The sequence below is a fragment of the Balaenoptera musculus genome, chromosome 1, assembly GCF_009873245.2.
Source record: "Balaenoptera musculus isolate JJ_BM4_2016_0621 chromosome 1, mBalMus1.pri.v3, whole genome shotgun sequence".
Lineage (NCBI taxonomy): Eukaryota > Metazoa > Chordata > Mammalia > Artiodactyla > Balaenopteridae > Balaenoptera > Balaenoptera musculus.
Window position 1 is genome coordinate 129,320,344 of NC_045785.1, and position 22,922 is coordinate 129,343,265.

Here is a 22,922-nt window from a genome sequence, read left to right on the forward strand (position 1 = left end):
TGGAATCTATTGTATGTTTTTGATTTGTGGTTACCCTGGTTTTCAAGTATGCTAACCCATTACTAGCTCTACTTGCTTTAGACTGGTAATCACATAATCTCAAACACAGTCTAAAAAAAAAATCTACATTTTCTTACTTCCCTCCCCTACATTTTATCATGTCCTATTTTACATCTTCATGTTTATCCTTTTGCTGTTTATTGTAATTATAATTGCTTTCACAAAATTTTTTGATTTTTTAAAAAAACCTCTGTACTGGTAAGTGATCTACAATCCTTTTATATATTTGCTTTTCCTATTGTGATTTTTTCTTTCCTATAGATTCTTATTTCTTTTCTATTTGAAGAAGACCTTTCAATATGTCTTTTAGGAAAGGTTTAGTATTGCTGTATCCTTTTAGTTTTTGCTTGTCTGAGAAATTCTTTATCTCTCCTTCTATTCTAAATGATCATCTTTCTGGGTAGATTTTCCTAGGTTGAAGGTTTTTCCCTTTCATGACTTAGAATATATCTTGCCACTCCCTTCCACCATGCAGCATTTCTGTAGAGAATTCAGCTGATAGCCTTATGGGGATTCCCTTGTAACTGACTTTTTGTTTTTCTATATCTGTAACTTTTGCCATTTTAGTTATAATATGTCTTGGTGTAGGTCTATTTGTGTTCCTCTTGTTTGGGACCCTCTGTGCTTCCTGTACCTGGATATCTATTTCTTTCTTTAAGTTTGGGAAGCTTTCAGCCATAATTTCTCCAGATAGATTTTTTTATCCCCTTTTCTCTTTCTTCTCCTTCTGGGATCCCTGTTATGCCTAGTTGGCACACTTTATATTATCCCATAGGTCTCGTATGTTGCTTTCTTTTTTTTTTTTCATTTGTCTTTCTGTCTGCTATTCTTATTTGGTGATTTCCATTATTCTGTCTTCCAGATCATTCATTCGTTCTTCTGTATTATTTAGTTTGCTATTTCTTATTGCCTTTAGCTCAATTTTCATCTCAGCATTTAAGTTGTCTAATTTTGATTGGCTCCTCTTCATAGTTTCTTGTTACAGTGATCTTCATTTCTATCAATACCCTTTCTTAATTCCTTCTGCATTTTTATTACCTCCTTTTTGAACTCAGAGTCTAGTAGACTGGAGAGATCTGTTTCATTGTTCTTTCGGGCATTTTCTCTTGTTCTTTTAATTGGGAGTAGTTCCTACCTCTTCATTTTACTTATATTTCTCTGACTATGAATTTAGGAGAAACAGTTATCTACTGTGGTCTTGAAAAGCTGTTTTTGTACACAGGGAACATCCCTGTGTAGCCTGCATGAGTCTAATATTTTTGATGTGAGGGCTGTTTTTGATATGGATGCCTACCATGTCTTTCCTCAGGGAGTGCTGGCTGTTATCCCCTTGATTGGGGGTGTGATTGGTGGTGTGGTGACCAGAGCCTGCGCTGGATGTCACATCCCTGTCAGTGGCAGGGTCGGCTCCCCAATTGTTGGAGTAGAAGCCCCTAGAATCGGTTCTAAGCTGTGGTGTGAGATAAGCTGGACTGGAGCACTGTCACTGGGAAAGGAGCTACTGAGTATTCCTCTGCAGGAGCTGTTCACCAAGACATTTACTCTTTGACATTGCCTGTCACCCCTTGTGCACATTCACAAAGTACAGTGTTGTTGGCACTGCCCTCAACCCCACCTTAGCTGTGGGAACATGGGCAATCAAGTCCCTCAGGCGCTGTGTTCACAAAGCCGCCAGTGCAAATCCACTGAAATTGCAACACACAGACCTGCCGTAGTTGCACGGCAGGACCTTGACCCATCTGGGAGTGCTGGGAATCAGCCCATATCCCAGCCCTGCCTCCGCATGTGCATGCCCACAAAGTCCACTGCTTCTAATGCCTGACCTGCCCCAGACAAGGGAGCAACAGTAATCCACTTGCATGCCCCACAGGCACTTCGCTCACAAAACTGCCAGCTGCATAAATTCACCAGAGTCACGCCCCTGCCGGCAATTGGATCAGATTTGAGCCCCGCCTGTGTGTGGGCAACCCACCAATGCTTGCTCATAGCAGCAGAGTTGTGTCCGTCATGAGCACGCTGAGAATGAGGATGCTATGATGAGGCCATGCCCCTCCCTTTGTGTGCAAGTTGATAATGGAGCTCCTGTGACAGGCCTGGGCTCTGTCCTGCCCACACCCCAAGTTGTGGCCCACACCACACTACATGACCTTCAGGCTGTCTCCACACAGCCAAACCAAGTCCTTTTCTCAGATCTTTCTGTTGAAGCCCAAGTTTCAGCGCCCAGCCACTGTACACACCAGCAGGAGTGTGTCTTGGGCTGAGAAGTACACCAAGGTGTCCAGGACTCTCTGTACTGATCTCTCTCTAGCCTACCTGCCACAAGCCAGCCACTGCACTCTCCTCTGAGCCTCTGAAGCTTCCTTTCTGTCCCAGCTGATCTCCCAGTAGGTAAAGGAGGTTCCAGGGTGAGCGAACCTTTCTGCTTTCACAGCTCCCTCCCAGGGGCACAGGTCCCATCTCAATTCCTTTTATTTATTTTTTTCCTTTCCTCCTACCTGGTTACATGTTGATCTTTCCTTGAAGCTTTGGTTGTATGAGATCTTCTGCTAGCATTCAGTAGGTATTCTGTAATAACTGTTCCACATGTAATGTATTTTGATTAATTTGTGGGAAGAGATGAGCTGCATGTCCTTCTATTCCACCATCTTGATCTCCCCTCCCTTTTTTTCTTGATGAGTCTGGCTAAAGGTTTATCAGTTTTGTTTATCTTTTCAAAGAACCAGATTTTAGTTTCATTGTTCTTCTCTATTTTTTTTTTACTCTCTTAATTCATTTATTTGTGCTCTGATTTATGATTTCTTTCCTTCTACTAACTTTGGGTTTTGTTTATTCTTCTTTCTCTAGTTCCTTTAGGTGTGAGGTTAGGTTGTTTGAGATTTTTCTTGTTTCCTGAGGTAAGATTGTATCGCTGTAAATTTCCCTCTTAGAACTCTTTATGCTGCGTCCCATAGGTTTTGGATCTTTTTGTTTTCATTTGTCTCTAGGTATATTTTAATTTCCTCTATGATTTATTTCTTCAGTGATCCATTGGTTGTTTAGTAGCATATTGTTTAGCCTCCATGTGTTTGTGTTTTTTGCAGTTTTTTTCTTTTGATTTCTAGTCTCATAGTGTTGTGGTCACAAAAGATGCATGACATGATTTCACTTTTCTTAAATTTACTGAAGCTTGTTTTGTGGCCTAGCATGTGATCTACCCTGGAAGATGTTCCATGTGCACTTGAAAAGAATGTGTTTTTTGCTGCTTTTGGGTAGAATGCTCTGTATATACCAGTGAAATCCATTTGGTCTAATGTGTTATTTAAGGCCTATGTTTCTTTGTTGATTTTCTATCTGGATCATCTGCCCATTGTTTTAAGTGGGGTGTTAAAGTCCCCTACTATTATTGTGTTACTGTCGACTTCTCCGTTTATGTCTGTTAATATTCGACTTATATAGTTGGGTGTATATATATTTACAATTGTTATATCTTCTTGGATTGATCCTTTGATCATTATATAGTGACTGTCTTTGTCTCTTGTAACAGTCTTTATTTTAAAGTCTGTTTTGTCTGATATAAGTATTGCTACTCCATCTTTCTTTTATTTCCATTTGCATGTAATATTTTTTTCCATCCCCTCACTTTAATTCTGTATGTGTCTGTAGATCTGAAGTGAGTCTCTTGTAGGCAGCACATATGCAGGTCTTGTTTTTGTATCCATTCAGCCAGTCTATGTCTTTTGGTTGAGCCTTTAACCCATTTACATTTAAGATTATTATCAGTGTGTATGTTGCGATTGCCATTTTGTTAATTGTTTTGGATTTGTTTTTGTAGGTCTTTTTTTCCCCTTTCTTATTCTTTTGTTCTCTTGTGGATTCCTTTTTCTTTTTTGTGTGTATATCTATTATAGAATTTTGGTTTGCAGTTACCATGAGGTTTTTGTATAGCAGTCTATATACAAACACGGTTGTTTTAACTTGCTGATCTCTTAATTTCAGATGTATTCTAAATACCCTGTATTTGTACTATCCTCCCCTCACGGTTACTATTTTTGATGTCATATTTTACATCTAATTGTTTTGTGTATCCCTTAACTGCTTATTGTGGATACAGAGGATTTTACTACTTTGGTCCTTTTTTTAAAGTAAATTTATTTATTTATTTTTGGCTGCATTGGATCTTTGTTGCTGTGTGCAGGCTTTCTCTAGTTGCAGCCAGCGGGGGCTACTCTTTGTTGAGGTGCGCAGGCTTCTCGTTGTGGTGGCTTCTCTTGTTGGGGTGCACGAGCTCTAGGGTGCGCGGGCTTCAGTAGTTGTGGCACATCGGCTCAGTAGTTGTGGCACATCGGCTCAGTAGTTGTGGCTCATGGGCTCTAGAGTGGGAGCCCATGAGCCACAACTCATGTGGGATCTTCCCGGAGCAGGGGTCGAACCTGTGTCCGCTGCGTTGGCAGGCGGATTCTTAACCACTGCACCATCAGGGAAGTCCCTGCTTTTGTCCTTTAACCTCCCTACTTGCTTTGTGTGTGGATGATTTCCTACCTTTACTGTTTGCCTTTACCAGTGAGCTTTTTCATTTCATAATTTTCTTGTTTCTATTTGTGGCCTTTTCTTTTTCACCTAATGAAGTTCCTTTAACAACGTATTGACTGGAGACCTATTAATACATCTTTTATTACCTGAACGTTATTGACCAGAGGAATATCAATATGTTTTTAGAGAGTGATATAATTAACATCACCATGCGAAGTTGTTAGAGCTTAAAATTGATCAAGGGTTCATTTTACAACTTATGATTGTTGTTATTCGCATTTTGCTCCATTAGGTTTTTGTTCCAACCTTGTGTATGTTATAAATGCAAGTTCATTACCATAAAAATTTTTTAAATGATTCATCACAAAATTTTGAATGAAGAAGAATTTTTCAGTGAATTTTATGCAGATACTTTCTCTGATTGTCCAAATGACATATATGCTACTGTGTTAGAAGATGATAGTTCCTCAGAATATAGTTCTGATTCAGACGATGTGAATATTAGACCAACAGAAAGACAAAAAAAAACCTTAGTGATTGATTCTGATAGAGAAAGTGAAAATGAAACTCATGGTTCTGGAAAATGCTCCTTTGCTTCTACAGAAGAGTGTATTGAAGACAACATTTCATGAAAATTAGAAGACTTTACAGGTGTGTCAGGTATAACTATTGAATGTAATATTCCCACAAAGTGTTAGTGAAATAACAGAACTAATTTTTGGTAACGACTTTTTCGAGTTGGTCACTTCTCAAACTTGTATCACCAACAGAATGAAAAACCATATAAAAAGTATGAGAAGGTTTTAAAATGGACTGATGTAATCAATAGTGACATGAAGAAGATTCTTGGATTAATAATTTTGATGGGACAAATAAGAAAGCCACACTGGAAAGAATATTGATCGACTGATCGCTTACGTGAAGTACATATCTTTCCGAACATTATGATGGGAAGAAGGTTCGAACAAATGATGACATTTCTTCACTTTGATGATAAATCAGAAACTCCACTTCCTGCAGACAGAATTTCAAAAGTTAAACCTCTCTTGGATTATTTTCTACCAAAATTTCAGTCGATCTTTATACCCAAACAAGAGCTATCACTTGATGAGGCAATGATAAAGTGGAGAGGACGACTCAGATTCAAAACCTATAATTCCAGAAAACTTACAAAATATGGAGTTTTGGTCACGATGGTTAGCTAAAGTGAAACTGGGTATATATGCAAACTTGAAATTTACACAGGTGAAGGAAAGAAACTGCAAGAAACAATATTATCAGTCATACAACTTTATCTTGGTTCATGGCACCATATTTACCAAGACAATTATTACAACAGTGTGTCCACATCTGAACTATTGTTGAAAAATAAAACCAGGGTTTGTGGGACTATAAGAGAGAATTGTGGTCTACCAAACCAATTAAAGGAGAAATTTTAAAAAGTCTACAGAGGGGAGAAATGTCATTCTTATGCAAGGGAGAAGTGATTCTTCTTACATGGAAAGACAAGAGGCTAGTCCACATGGTGACAGCTATTCATGAGGCCTCCACAGCATCTACAGGAAAGGAAGACAGGAGGACTGGCCATCAGATAACTAAGCCCACTTGTATACTAGAGTATAATAAATATATGAAAGGAGTTGGTTGATCTGATCTATATCTGGCAAACTTCAATATCCTCTGGAAAACTCGAAAATGGTATAAGAAAGTGGGTTTCTATTTGAGTAATTACAGTTTATTCAATGCGTTTAAAGTTTATTGTAGCCTTAATGCAGAGAATAAAATGACTAACAAGCAATTTTTGTCAGCAGTAGCTAGAGAATGGGTAACTGAGCATTCTGATGAATGTAGTGGTAGTCCCACACCTGGTCCTTCTTGTGGCATTTCTAAAAGAGCCGCCTGCAAAGATCCACCTTGTCGACTATCAGGTAAAATAAAAGAACATATTCTAGAGATAATAATACCAACAGGACTAAAAAATAAATTAAAATGCTGCCAGAAAGTGTAAGTCTGCTCTTCCAGGGGAAAGCACAGTGAAACACAGTATATTTGTAATAGATGTTCTTTTCCCCTGCACAGAGGTTCCTGCTATATTGCCTGTCACACTCTAATGAAATATTAAAATGCTTTAGTAAGATATGTACAAAGTTTCAAATAAATACATTAAGTGCAAAAAAAGTTGTTGATATTTCTCAAATGCGGGTGTTTCTATATTCACCTATATAGCAAACCACTGGCCACAGGTGTTAGTTTCTGCAAAAATCCCCTGGTCAATAATGTGTCAACATTTGTTATAAAGCTAATTTGGTGGTGCTGAACTCTTAGATTTTGCTTGTCTTTAAAGCTTTTGATTTCTCCATCAAATCTGAATGAAAGCCTTGCTGGTAGAGTATTCTTGGTTGTAGGTTTTTCCTTTTCATCAATTTAAATATATTGTGCCACTCCCTTCTGGCCTGCAGAGTTTCTGCTGAAAAATGAGCTGATAGCCTTATGGGAGTTCCCTTGTATGTTATTTGTTGCTTTTCCCTTGTTGCTTTTAATATTCTCTCTTTATCTTTAATTTTCGTCACTTTGATTACAGTGTATCTTGGTGTGTTCCTCTTTGGGTTTATCCTGTGTGGGACTCTCTGAGCTTACTGAATTTGGGTGATGGTTTCCTTTCCCAGGTTAGGGAAGTTTTCAGCTAGCATGTCTTCAAATATGTTCTCAGGCCCTTTCTTTCTCTCTCCTTCTTCAGGGACCTCTATAATGCGAATATTATTGCACTTGATTTGTTCCAGAAATCTCTTAAATTGTCCTCATTTCTTTTCATTCTTTGTTCTTTTTTCTGTTCAACAGCAGTGATTTCCACTACTCTGTCTTCCAGCTCACTGATCCGTTCCTTTGTATCATTTAGTCTGCTACTGATTCCTTCTAGAGTATTTTTCATTTCAGTTATTGTATTCTTCATCTCTGTTTTGTTCTTCTTTATATTTTTATTTATATTTTCAATCTTAACCACTGGAGCACCAGGGAAGTCTCATAAGTAAAGTTGTCTTTTGTTTTTTGATTTTTTTGTAAAACTTCTTTCTCATTCTGTGCATCCATTCTTCTCCTGCATTCTCTTTTTTTTTTTTAATAGTAATCATTTATTTATTTATTTTTATATTTATTTTTGGCTGTGTTGGGTCTTCATTTCTGTGCGAGGGCTTTCTCTAGTTGCGGCAAGCGGGGGCCACTCTTCATCGCGGTGCGCAGGCCTCTTCACTATCGCGGCCTCTCTTGTTGCGGAGCACAGGCTCCAGACACGCAGGCTCAGTAGTTGTGGCTCACGGGCCCAGTTGCTCCGCGGCATGTGGGATCCTCCCAGACCGGGGCTCGAACCCATGTCCCCTGCATTAGCAGGCAGGCTCTCAACCACTGCGCCACCAGGGAAGCCCTCCTGCATTCTTTGATCTTTATGATCATTACTCTGAACTCTTTCTCAGGTAGATTGCTTTTCTCCACTTCACTTAGTTCTTCTTCTGGGGTTTTATCTTGTTCTTCCATCTGCAATATATTCCTCTGCCACCTCATTTTGTCTATGTTGGCATTTTATTTTTATGTATGTGGTGTGTTAGTTACATTTCTCAACCTTGAAGAAGTGCCCTACTCTAGGAGACGTCCTTTGCATCCCAGCAGTACACTCCCCTCTTGTCACCCAAGCTGTATGCTCTAGGAGTTCCCTGTGAGAGGGCTGTGTGGGTCCTTCTGTTGTGGAGGGCTGACTATGTGTGTGGACTGTTAGGCTTGGTTGGCCCCAAGTCCAGTTGGTTGCCAAGCTCTGCCTTGTGTTGATGCTGCTGGCTGCTGTTTAGTGGGGCATGGTCACGAGGCAGATGATTGCAGAACCTAGGGGGCCCCAGGGTTAGTTATGGTTCACTGGTGGGTGGAGTCAGGGTCCCAAAGACCCTGGGGCCATTTCCCACCCAGTGGTGGGTAAAGCCAGATTCTGGGGCTAGTGCGACTACCAGAAGACAGAGCTGGCTCCTGGAGTCTGCTGCAGGGCCCAGGGATCCCCGAGCTCATTTCAGATTATCGGGGAATATGGGGGCATTTCCTGACACAGTTGGGTATGGGGTCCACAGTGTCCCAAACCTTGCATTGGCCTGCTAGTGGGCAGGGCCAGATCCCAGCTGATTCCAGGGTATGGTCTGGCCTGCTGTTGGTGTACTCGATCCACAGGCTACAGGATCATAGTTTTCTTGCATCTGATGTCTGCCCCCTGATGGGTGAGGCTGGTCTAGAGGCTAGTGCAGGCTTGTTGGTGGGAAGGGCTGGTGTCTGCCCAGTGGTGGGTGGAGCTGGGCCTTGGCCCTCTGGTGGGCAGAGCTGTGTCTAGGGGCATGTTTAGAGAGAGCCGTGGGCTCAGGAAGTCTTTAGGCAGCCAGTCTGCTGATGGATAGGGCTGTGTCCCTGCCCACTTAGTTGTTTGGCCCAAGGCATCCCAGCACTGGCACCTATAGGCTATTGGGTGGGGCCAGGTCTTGTTGCTAATGAGCCAAGATGGCAGCTGCCAGTAGCACTGTTCACACATTTGAATGTTCCCCAGTAGGTCTGCCACCAGTGTCTATGTCCCCAGGGTGAGCCACTGTCACCCCCCACCTCTCTAGGAGACTCTCCAAGACCAGCAGGTAGGTCTGGCAGAGGCTCCTATCAAATTACTGCTTTTTCCCTGGGTCCCAGTGCACGTGAGATTTTTGTGTGCACACTTTAAGAGTGAAGTCTCTATTTCCCCCAGTCCTGTGGGGCTCCTGCAATTAAGCCCCGCTGGCCTTCAAAACCAAATGCTCTGGGGGCTTTTCTTCCCAGTGCCTTACTCCTGGCCTAGGGAGTCTGACGTGGAGCTCAGAACTCTCACTCCTTTGGGAGAACCTCTGCAATATGATTATTCTCCAGTTTGTTGGTTGCCCTCCTAGAGCTATGGGATTTTTTTTTTTTTTCTGCACTGCACGCCTTGTGGGATCTTAGTTCCCCAACGACAGATTGGACCCAGGCCCTTGGCAGTGAAAGTGCAGAGTCCTAACCACTGGACCACCAGGGAATTCCCTGGGCTATGGGATTTGATTATATCACGAGTCTGCCCCTCCTGTCAGTCTTGTTGTGGTTCCTTCTTTATATCTTTAGATGTAGAAGATCTTTTCTAGTAGGTTCCAGTCTTTTTCATCGATGGTTCTTCTGCAGATAGTTGTGATTTTGGTGTGCTCATGAGAGGAGGTGAGCTCGGGGTCTTTCTGCTTTGCCATCTTGGCTACTCTCCCCTCTTAGCTCTTTTATATTCTTATTTTTTGTCCACATATGTTAGTCTCTTATTATTAATGTGTTTCTATCTATTACCCCTTGCATTATCTGTAGTTTATATTTGTTGTCACTATGTTGCTTGATGAATATATAATCCTTTTGTATCTTATAAATTGTAACTTTTAGCTTTGTAAAGTGTCCTCCTTTGTCAGATTTAATTATTTTGTTCTCTGAATTCTATTTTGTCTGATATCTGGCTTTCTGTTCCTGTTTTCTTATTGTTTTCAGTTGCTTGATGTATCTTTGCCCATCCCTTTACTTTTAGTCTTTTTGCATCATGATGTTTTAGGTATTTTTCTTGAATTGGGTTTTGCTTTATGAGCCAGTTTGAAAATCTTTTTCTTTAAATAGGCAGTTAAAACCCACTTGTATCTATTGCTATGACTGATATGTTTGTTGTCAACTCTGTTATATTATATTTTTGTAAATAGTATCTGATTTAGTTGTTTTTACTCTATTTCTCTGTATAGTGTCTTCTTTGCTTTTCATTTTAATATCTTTCGATATATAGGAAGGTTTGTATTTTTGTTCCAGTGGTTACTTTTGTAAACTAGAAAAAAAGAAGAGCAAATTAAACCCAAAGTAGAAGGAACAAAGTATAAAGGATGAAGCAAAAATTAATGGTACTTTGAAAAAAATTGATGAACCTCTAGCTGTACTGATCAAGAAAAAAAGGAGAGAAGATACAAATTACCAGTATCAGAAATAAAAGAGAGGACATCACTTCAAATTTGCCAATAAATTCAACAACATGAAATTGGCAAATTGTTTGAAAAACACAAATTACAAAAACTTAAGAAGAAACAGAAAACCAGAATAACCCTATATCTATGAAAGAAATTTTAAACCAGTGATTTAAAAACCTTCCCACAAAAAAAAAACACTAGTCCCAGAAGGTGAATTCTATCGAACATTTAAGAAGGAAATAATACTAATCATATACCAAATCTTTCAGAAAAAAGTGGTGGAGGTTGCCAAATAAGGTCAAAATCACCCTGATGTCAAAACCACAGACACTAAAATAAAACTACAGATCAATATCTCTCATGAATTTAGATGAGAAAGTCCTTAATACAATATTAGTAAATTGATTCCAACAAAATATAAAAAGAGGAATACACCATAACTAAATGGAGTTTATACTTCATTAAAATTAATTGAGTCAGTATTTTATAGTCACACTTAATTTCTCATTCAAAGTAACTCCTTCACACAACTTCTTTAACAGATTTGACTCTTAACTTCATTCCACTGTTTTTAAATATCAAACCCACTCTCCAAAAAATAAAGATTTGCCATCATTTAGGATTTCCAAAATAATTTTCCAAAGTCATTGGACCCCAGATTAAGAAATCCCTGCTTTAGAATCTTTGGGAATGATGGTAATGTCCTATATCTTGATTGTGGTCATGGTTACATGAGTATATACATTTATCAAAACTTACTGAACTGTACATTTTAAATGAATAAATAAAGTTGATTTTTTTTAATTTCCTGCTTTAATCATAGCTTCAGTTTTAGATCTAAGGTAGTTACAAATATCTGAAGAATATTTTTAACAGTAGAGAAGGTTTTTAGGATCCCTTGCAGTTCTAACCCTGCCTCCAAAGTCAACTGATATATTGAAATCCCAGTGAGGAAACCTTACCCTTGATCATGGACTAGAATGGTTCTGTGTAGATGCAAAGAAAGTTACCGTTTGGGGCTGAAAACTTGTGATTCATTTAAGTTATTTTCGAACTTAAATCTATATTTAATTTCCTTCTATTTTATTAGGCATAACTTAATTCATACAGTGTTACGCTTGCTCATAAACATAAACTTAAATTTTTTTTTCAACTCAACATCAGTGAATTCACCATTCATTTCTGTTACAACTCTAGAATACTTTCCTTATTCATTCTTATTGTTTTCAGCTTTATTCATTTTTCAGATTGTATCTACATTTATCTGAAGAAACTAAAAGTTAGCTCATTACCATAATAGTGTGGGACTTAAAATTAGATCTCCTGCAAACTTTTATTTAAAAAGCGGGTATTTTAAAGCATTATTTTCTTAACCTGGTTGTTTGGTTCAAGGATAGACTTCAGTGCTAGATTTGCCCTAATGGTAGATCGTTAATATCTTTTTCTTGTTGATGGAAAAAAGAGAAGTGACGTTTTAACCAGACTTTGTTCATCAAAAATATTATTTTTACTCTTTGCTCTTAGTGCCAACAAACATTTTCTCACACAGATGTTTGTGTCTTCTTGCCATCTAAGATTTCCAGTAAGTGACTTGTTAAACTTTAAACTTGGTGTTCCTTGATATTTATATATTTGTTTTATAATCACTAAATTGGGGGGAAAATTTATACTCTGACAAGATCCTAAAAGAATGTTAACGCACTTCACAAAGATATACAATACCACTTGTCTTAAGTAAAGAAATCAGAGTAAAAAGAAAATAAGAGGAAAGAAAGATACAACTGTGGCTAAAATTTTGTATGCCGTGAAGGCCAGCATACTTCATTTGGAACTAGGCCCCAAATCTGGCTCTTGACTTTATAGCCCCCAACATAAGGCTGCCAGATAAAATACAGGATGGCCAATTGAATTTGTTTCAGATGAACAACAAATAGTTTTTAGTATAAATATGCCCTGTACTCTTATTTGCTAAATCCAACAACCCTGCCACAGAGAGTACAATGCAGGCATTCTAACTAAGTGACCTGGCTAAGCAACCTCACCTAAAATTTAAAGGTTTCCTATTTCATTCCTGAACCCCAGAAGGTCTCTCATTCAGATGATATGAAGACTTGTGCCATAAAACTCGAAGTGCTCATTAGTGTTTTCTACTATAAGTACAGATGACTTTATGGCCCTTAACTTTTATTTTGAGATTTGCATTTTTTCTAATGTACTTGGGGAAAAATTCTTAATCAGATATTCAAATTGTTATGGCTTATCTCGTTTCCTCCTAAATATTCTGACTTTTTGACGAGCATGAAAATAACCCTGTCCCGAGAGAATACATCATCTGCATCAGAGCTTGCATGGTGGGAATTTGAGCTCTTAAACCATATCCTTCCTACATTAACAGACATCACATGTAGCACACTCTTCTGAATGGGAGAACAAACCACATGGAGTGTAGCAGTGACCATTTCCCTTCTCTGCATTGCACCTTGTCCCTTTTACTCTACATACCGATGACAAGCTTTACAAGATTTTGGGATTTGTGGCTGGACTGCACAGCAATGTTGCCATTTCATCTGCATTCTGACAATGCCCTAAAGCCTTGGGTACAGATAAATAATTGGTGTGTTTGTAGTTTCATATATATATATGAGAATATGAACATATCAGAGTGGTTTGGTCCTCAGAGGGGTTTTCCTGGGTGTAATGCTCTCATCGTTATGTTCATTTTTGCTTGTAGAAATGCTGACATGCTCATTCTTTTTTCAAACTGGCCCCTTGGTGTTTCTGCCCTAGACATTGCCCTTTCAGCAACTAACCTTCCTCTGAAAGCTTTTCCTGATTTTTTTATATGCCTCATATTTCTGGGAGTTCTAATTTGGTATAGTTAGTTTAGTTTATTTTGAATATAAATTTTTATCTTCATACTTCATTTTGGAAAAAAAGTATCATTTTTCTTAAATTGCTTAAATCACAAATTATTATTTTTCCTAAATTTTAATTGTGCCCTCTGTATTCTCCTATGTTCCCTTTTTAAAAATTAATAAACTTTATTTTTTTAGAGCACTTTTAGGTTCCCAGCAAAATTGAGCAGAAAGTACAGTTCCCAAGTACCCTGTCTCCACACACACATAACCTCTCCCAATATCAACATCTTGCACCAGAGAAGTACATTTGTTACAACTAATGAACCTACCTTGACATGTTATTATCACCCAAAGTCCATAATTTACATTAGGGTTCACTCTTGGTGTTGTACATTCTATGAGTTTTGACACATGTATAATGATATGTATCCACCATTGTAGTATCATACAGGATAGTTTCATTGTCCTAAAAATCCTCTGTGCTCCACCTATCTCTGTTTTCTTTTTAAACTTTTCTTGTTCTCTGGTACTATTTTGAACTTCAGCTCCATTGTGGAATAGAGTTTTGCCCTACAACCCTGAAGAAAAATATTAAAACAATCAAATCTGATCACAGAGTTCTTTTTTTTTTCTTACCGAACTTCAAACAGGTGATGGAAAGTGAAGAGTTCATGTTGCTTCCAGCCAATCAACTCATTGATATAATATCTAGTGATGAACTAAATGTTCGCAGTGAAGAACAGGTGTTCAATGCAGTGATGGCCTGGGTTAAATACAGTATTCAAGAAAGACGTCCTCAGTTACCCCAGGTATGATGGAAATGCTTCTTTAAGTAACTGTTTTGTACTGGATGAAATAATATGTATTTGACTTGCAAAAAAGAAACAATCTTCACTAGCCTTCATATTAGACTGTAAAAAAGACCATCTCTTTCTAAATAATCAAGGAGATAAGTGTTAAGAAGCATTTTAAGCGTTTATCATTATGAACTTTTTGCTCCTTTGCTTCTTCTGTTTTGCATCAACTCTAGGTTTGGGCCATAGCACAAATCAGAACTTAAATGATACAAAATGAACAGAAGAAAGCAAGGATAGCAATTATCATGCTTCCCTTCCCTATGACTTGGAAATCCCACCACAGTTTGAAGAGTAAAGAATTATATGGGTCATAAGTGGTCACTAAATGAAATATTTAATGTTCTTGTTATTATGATGATAGTCCTTAGCAATTTAATAGGATATTCTTCTAGATTGTTAATTAGAGTACAGCCATGTGAGCTAATTATAGAAGAGCTTATAACAACATACTGCTGAAAGCATAAAGCAGCATTCTAAAGTGATACTAGTGTGCTTTCAATTTTCTGATTATTCTGATTACTGAATTGGTGGTTAAAATAAATTTAGTATTTATGCCTTCCCTCTGTCTTCATTGTTTATTAGTTAGATCAATTAATTAATCCAATTAGATCTCAAAATAGTTGGAAACATAGTAGGGGGCATGGGTTATGTATTCTCTTAAACATCTTGCAGATGGGAGTTTGTGCCTTTAATAGTGTTTATTATCTCATAGGTGCTGCAGCATGTTCGTTTGCCTTTGCTTAGTCCCAAGTTTCTGGTGGGTACTGTAGGCTCTGATCCCCTCATCAAAAGTGATGAAGAATGCAGGTATGAATGACCCTGGATGGGAAAAACCGACAACCAAACATTCCTGTCCTCTCCTAATTTCCTTATCTGTATTGCTTCCTAAATATTGTGTTTTTTAGGGCTGAAATCAAGGCAGTATTTAACTGGTTTTTCTTCTGGGCTAGGGTCAAAAGGAGATGGAAAAAGAGATGACTGAACTTACAGTATTCCATTCCATTAATTTTTTTATGTGTGGTATTTATTGGTGTAGAAGTGGCAATAAAGAGGTAGATTTCTAAGATTTAATGCAAGCTTGAGTTTGAAGAGGCAATTCTCTGCTAATACATCTTTTCTTGAGATAAATAATGCTCTTGACTCCACCAAAAAAGTGTATGAGGAGCACTTTTTCATTCCATCACATATGCCTAGTTAGGGAGTAGGATCAGCCTTGCTTTCTGAAATCGTGGACAGAGTTAAAGGTCTACTACACCCCTAAAGTATCTATGGAAAGATTTCCACTAGAGCTTGATGAAGCAGTTTCATAATGTTTTTTAGACTGAAAGAAACTCTAAATGCTTTTACATGACAAACAAACAGAACACCTACTTTATTGGGCTATCTCTGTACTATATACAAAATTTAATAAACTACTTTTCCACTTGACAAATTTTAAGGTTTAGTTTCAAATCTTAAACCATATGGTGTTTTTAACTATTGTTTCCCAGCATGTTCCACGTATAAAAATGAAAGAGTGAGTCAGAACTCTCTTTAAACTATACCAACCTTTGGATCTCCCTTCGTGACTAAAGAAACTTGTTCTAGAATCAGGAATCTCTAGAACAGAGATAGGACATATAGATTCATTTGCATTTCTTCTATAATCTGAAGTGTGTTCCTTTAACAGGAGATGTTAGAGGGGGTTTTAGGTGTTTACCTTTTAAACTTAAAGACAAGTGGCAATTAATTCTCCCAAAATATTTATAACAGCAGAAGGAAAACCACATGAACTATGGATGCTGAAATCTGAAGAAACAATACAAAGGTGCCCCCTCCCATAAAATATAAATTGGATTGTACTGATTCCAATGAAGAAATTAAAGATACTTATAAAGTCACTTTTAAAAGAAGCCTGTTCCTGATATCCTGACCTTATTATTTACTAGCTGTGTGACCTTATTCAAGTTACTTAAACCTCTTTCTGGTACAGTTCCTTTATCTATAAAATAAGGATAATAACAGTACCTATTCCACAGGGCTATGGTGGAGATTAAATGAGTTAATATGTATTAAGCCCTTATTATTGTTGTTACTATTAATTTTGTGTTGGCCGCTAAGTATTAGCTCTATAGTACTCTTTCTAGGAACCCTTGAACAACTTAATTAAAAACCAGTAATTAGGAGATCACAGTCTTTGTTTTTAGCTGAGGAAGCTAGAAAAAGTTCTTGGCCATCAGCTTGGGATTTTGGGGGGTTTTTGTTTGTTTTTGTTTTTAGCATAAATAAACTCAGATGAGGCCTTAGCAAAGCCATATACTGGAAGTACATTACTGGGTCATGCCTGGGACTGGTCCAGCAGGAATAAATTACTCGATGTAATATAAAGTAAATAGAGAAATGAAAATATAGTGTAGTTTAGGAATCACTTTCAGAGTTGAGAAAGAAGAGTGACAGATTGAATTTGCACTAGTCACACATTGAATCACTCAAAGGACTCAAGTGAAATAAGTACATAAATAGTTTGAGTTAGGATATTGTATTTAACAAGTGTAATTACTAGGTTCTTCTCATAAAGTACCTTAATAGAAAAAAAAAAAAACAACTGTGTTCATCCTCAGTAGACTTGTTGAGAATAAACTATTCATACAGTACCAGATAGAAAATTAATATTAAATGACAATAGAGTGTTTCTTTTTAGCAATCCAATTTTTGGCCTAGTTTTATTACTTTAATCTAGCAAATATCTAGTGTCATGGCTGATGTGCTACTTTGCCAGTATCCTGCAAAATCTAGTAAAATTCATTAGAAAGCAGTAACTATGCAGGCTGATAATTAAGTTGTAATTTTTAGTTCCCCATAAGTTATTGTTAGCCTCAAGCATGTTGAGTTTTAGGCTAAATTTGCGGTAAGATATGAAGTCATGATGGAAATACCAATCAATTCACAGCTCACAGTGTGACTGGCATCATTGCTTTCATGTTTGTGACCTTTTTAATGTTGGCTGGCATTCATGATTTGGTTTGATTTATGCTTGCTCCCCTTTGCCATCTTACATATTCCTTAACCATATTGGGATTTGACTAACAATATTATTTAGACATTTGGAATAACGGCAGAATTTTTCCACAGAGACTTGGTAGATGAGGCTAAAAACTATCTTCTATTGCCTCAAGAACGACCACTAATGCAAGGACCAAGGACAAGACCACGGAAACCTATTCGATGTGGAGAAGTACTCTTTGCAGGTTTGTATCTTAACATACTGTGACTAAACCAAATATTTTCCCACTTGAGAGACTGTCATTTGAGTAGTCCTTTGGTCAGTTGTGATATCTGTAAGAAATGCATAATAATTTATGATGTGGACTTCCCTGGTGGTCCAGTGGTCAAGACTCCGCGCTTCCACTGCGGGGGGCACAGGTTCAGTCCCTGGTTGGGGAATTAAGAACCAGCATGCTGTGCAGCACATGGCCAAAAAAATAAAATATTTTTTTTAATTGTAAAAAAAAAAATGTTCACACCTTTTAAAAACAAACAAACAAAAAATAACTTATGATGTATCTTGACTCTTAACTCATGATCCAACACTGGTGCTCTCCAAAAGAGTGCTGCATTTTTATATAAATCTAAAAATGTCATGCAGTGGATGTTTTGTTATAATAAATCATATGCATGAATTTATATTCCAATGTGCCAGTCACCTCATAATTAAATGGAACTGTCAAACATTATCTTACATTAAACAGTTACACTCTTTCCTAGCTCTCCTGAGCTAGATTGAGCCCAAGACATCCTGCTGTATCATTCTGCTCCCACTGTCTGCCCCTAAGTATCTGAGAACTTTCAGTCTTAGATATTTCACTTCTGTGCACATAAATTCAGCTCTCTTAGTCACTTAAATAACAACTTTCTCACTGTTTGGTAAAACTTCTCACTAGTTCTGTCTTAGTCCGTTCAGACTGCTATAACAGAAAAGCATATACTGGGTGGCTTATAAACAACAGAAACTTATTTCTTATAGTTCTGGAGGCTGGCGAGTACAAGATCAAGGTGCCGGCAGATTTTGCTGTCTGGTGAGGGCCCACTTTGTCCTTCTTCATAGACTCCATCTTTTCATCTTTTGCTATGTCCTCATGTGGAGGAAGGGGCATGGGATCTCTCTGAAGTCTCTTTTATAAGAGTACTAATTCCATTCATGAGGGCAGAGCACCGCCCTAAGGCCTCACCTCCTGATACCATCACATTGAGGAATAGATTTCAATATATGAATTTCAGAGGGACACATTCAGTCTATAGCAAGTTCTTTCTCTTCAAAATTTTTTTCAAATCCTGGTTCATGGAACTAGCTGGAACCTATTGTATTCTTTGTATTTATGCTCCCACATTTCAGTAATTCCATGGCTATTAAATGTAGGCTTTCTCGGATTCTGTTTGATATGTTAAGTGTTCTATTCCTTTTCATCAGGGAATTCTATGTAATCACTGGGGCATAGTATCCTTCCCCTTCAGCCTAACCACTTGCCTATCTTTTTCCCTTCAATTTTGTTTTCTCTTGGCATGTGGGAATGTATTTTCCCTTACATTTTTAGAAGAAAAATTTGATAATTTATGTTTGAGATCTCCTTTTTAAATTTTTTCATCTAAATTTCTTCACATAGAGGACTGTAGCATTTCTTCAAGAAGAAAATCGATGCCACATTTTCTTTTTCTGTCTAATCCTCATCGGGCTTTTTCCTTCTCTTTTGAAAGCATTCCTTCATTCTGTTTTAGATTTCAAACTTGATTATTAATTCATCATGTACTGAATTCTCCCATACTCCCAGTATCCTATGTCTCTGTTTATTGTTATTAATAGATTTATTTCTATTATCATTCTTATTTATTCCTATGACTTTCATTCCTATATATGCATGCACAGGTACATATTCACATACTCATGTGGGTTTACTTGCTTGCATGCTCACACCTATGTACATCTGCCTCCTCACTCCCACATACCATCTATAGTTGCCATAAATCGGTGAATAAATTCATTGCCAGATCTGGTTAAGTTCCCAGGGAGGTCTTTATAACATTTGTTTAGCTTTGTTGGTTAAACTAGATAAATTATATTGTTAAAGGTCTTTTATTTATAAAAGTAGTTTATGTGCCAGCTCCCTATACATACAAGAATGCTATAAATTACATCAGAGTTTCTGTTTCCCCAATTATGAAAGTCAGTTATCTATTTTTTTTTTAATTAGAAGGATGCAAGATCTAATTTTTGGTACCTAAGGTTTATTTTCATGATGTCATGTTGGTTTCAGGAATTCTAGTACTAGTAGGGCCATCTTTGTGGAGGTATATCCATTGTTATCAAGATCTATTAACTATTTTATTTGGCTGTTATAGTACCTGGAGAAGGAATGACAGTATACTACTGTTTCATCAGCCTCAGAGCATTCTGGCAGTGAATTAAGAACTAGGTTAAGGAAGAGGGAAGGATAATGGGAACTCAGGAGAAAATGGAACAGAAGAGAACCTTCCTATGATCAAAAGCTAGAAACTAAGCCAAATAGGTTTATGGAACGTACAATACATTTCAGGTCCAGGGTTCTTTATGGATTCAGTGGGGGTTACCAACCCAGTGGAACTAGACAAGGTACACCTTTGGGGATGCTGAGAGACAATAATGTAGCTCCATTAAATAGAAATTTAAACTTGATTTGAATTACTCAACAGCTGCCATCTTTATCCTGCTGGTTCCCACCATATTCTTCCAATATAATATGATTATAAATTGTCAGGTGCCATGTTTTCAATGTGTAACCATCTTCACTAAAATCTCATTTGCCTCTGTTGATTAAATCATGGTATTAATGAAATCACACTTTGCCTTCTTTAGAAGCCAGTTAAATTGGATCAATTTCATGATCTCAAACTCTTGCTAGTAATCTCATAATTTCATATTGCTTTTTTTTTTTTTTAGAACAGAAGTAAATTGTATTTCAAATCCCACAATATTCTCACACCATGAAAACCCTTCCCTTTTTTTTTTTTCACACACACACACTGTATTTTATTTTTACAAGAGATAAATAGACTGACACCAAGCATTGTACATGGATGACCACAACAAAAGCAACAATGATTGCAATTACCAAACATGAAACACACTCATAGTATGTCATAATATTGACATTCAGTCCAGTAATCCTCCACTGTAACAGCTCCTTTACTTTGCAGTGAAAATTGATTTGTATATTCTTTGCCTCTGAGTCCTTGTGGGATTTTTTTTTTAATTCAGACAGAAAGTCACAAAAATTATACTCATCCTCATCAGTTCACTCAGTCCCATGTAATTAATTTTTTTTTTTCATCTTGATCTTTTGTTAGCACTTTTATGAGTTCATCAGTTTTTCATTAGAGATCTGAAAATGCTTATTCATTCAGTTCAGCAGTACAGTCAGTTACCAGAAACCTGTACTTGTCCGAGTCTTTTCCATGAATTTCTTGAAGATGAAAGCCTTTTATAGGAACATATTTGCAAAAGCATCAGAATACACCCAGAACTGTCTGTAAATGACAAAAGACTTAAAAATGACCACTGTTAAAGATTTGATGAAAGTTCATAATAATGCAGTTGACAAGAAAATTAGTTATTTCTGAGATATACATTTTAAAGTAATAACTAGGATTATTACTTATAACATTATACCAGAACATATAAGATTTTTAGAAATTTCATGTAATGTCTGAAACATTTATATTAACATATTTCCATACATATTTCCATACAAATACAAATATAAGATTTTTAGAAATTTCATATAATGTCTGAAACATTTATATTAACATATTTCCATACATATTTCCATACAAATACAAATATAAGATTTTTAGAAATTTCATGTAATGTCTGAAACATTTATATTAACATATTTCCATACAAATAACCCAATGAAAGTTTAGTATTAGTTGTTTTGTTTGTTTGTTTTTTTATACTGCAGGTTCTTATTAGGCATCAATTTTATACACATCAGTGTATACATGTCAATCCCAATCGCCCAATTCAGCACACCACCATCCCCACCCCACCGCAGTTTTCCCCCCTTGGTGTCCATATGTCCATTCTCATAATTTCATATTGCTGATTGGGTATCTGATTCCTCTACTATATTTTTAACTACTTCAGAGCAAGGACCATCTCTGATTTATTTTTGTAGTTTCCAGAGTGTATAGCAATCTTGTCAGAGCAGGCACTCAATAAAGATTAATTGCATGCTGTTGATCCTGAGGAACACTAGTGAGAAATTAGCGTCGACCCATCATGATTAATGGAAAAGGAAAATTGGAAAACAATAACAGATTGCTAATGTCACTTTGTGCATGAAAGATAACCTTTTTTTTTTAATATTTATTTAATTTATTTATTTATTATTTTTGGCTGCGTCAGGTCTTAGTTGCGGCATGCAGGATCTTCATTGTGGTATGTGGGATCTTTCATTGCAGCATGGGCTCTTTGTTGCGGTGCACAGCCTTCTCTCTAGTTGTGGGGTGCGGGTTTTCTCTCTAGTTGTGGCGTGGGCTCCAGAGCACGTGGGCTCTGTAGTTGTGGTGCATAGGCTCCAGAGCATATGGGCTCTGTAGTTTGCAGCACGTGGGCTCTCTGGTTGAGGCACACGGACTCAGTAGTTGTGGTGAGGGCTTAGTTGCCCCACAGCATGTGGGATCTTAGTTCCTGGACCAGGGATTGAACCCGTGTCCCCTACACTGGAAGGTGGATTCTTTACCACTGGACCACCAGGGAAGTCCCATGATAACCTATTTGTAAATAACACTTTTTAAAAGTTTTTCTGATTATAGAAGTGAATACACATGAAATATAGAAATATTTGTTAACACAGAAAAACATAAAGAAGAAAAGTTAAATCATATGTCACCTCTTTTACACTATTAAAGTTTCCTTTTTCATTTGTAGAGAAAAACCATTAGGTCTTTTTCTTTACAACTGTACTGGTTTTCCCTGCTTTCTCAGTCTTTTTATGCTATCCAGATCTGACCTCTGTTCTTGAGTGATACTGTTCCACTGACATTATTTTAGATCTTGACCCACCTGTCTCTACTTAAAACTTAATCCTTAATTTGCTTTGGTTTTTATTGCAATTTTTTCATTATCTTTGGAATGCCAAATTACCATTTCTCACGTAACTTTGGAAAATTGAGTCTTCATTTCTTCATCCTGGAAGCCTAAGATCAAATCTATAATCTCAGTAGTTTTTTAACTCAGCATTTTACTCCTACTGATGTCTTCTGGCTTGTCCTCTTGTTTTCCATTAGGTTTCTTGATGCTTCTCAATTCTGTGCTTCTGTTTTGTTGGGGATTTTTTTTTTTTAGTATTCAGTTCAGTGATCCTTATTCCAGACACTTTGTGAAAGTTGCCTACTTTAAGGTAACACTTTTTTATCAAATCTGTCTGTGAAGTAATTCTTTTCACAGTCAACATCTCACACATATAAAACTATATGTCACCTTTTCAGCTTCAGCAATATTTTGTCTTAAGTACATCACTTAACACAAATTGAGAGTTCTCACAACAGAAACTATGCATACACTTTATCTTGCTAAGTACAGTGTATTGGCTTGTAATAATAACTTAGCTAGTTCTGTC

The 22,922-nt window shown here is 37.2% G+C and overlaps 1 protein-coding gene across 3 annotated transcripts in view; it reads left to right on the forward strand.

Annotated features, from left to right (window-relative positions):
- Nucleotides 1–22,922, forward strand: part of KLHL20 (kelch like family member 20) — an 89,476-nt gene that overhangs the window by 28,097 nt on the left and 38,457 nt on the right. For all 3 annotated transcript variants that reach the window (XM_036823396.1, XM_036823411.1, XM_036823402.1), the window contains 3 exons: nt 14,083–14,241; nt 15,002–15,096; nt 17,401–17,516. In XM_036823396.1, the coding sequence (XP_036679291.1) occupies nt 14,083–14,241; nt 15,002–15,096; nt 17,401–17,516 (370 nt within the window). The remainder of the gene's footprint in view (nt 1–14,082; nt 14,242–15,001; nt 15,097–17,400; nt 17,517–22,922) is intronic.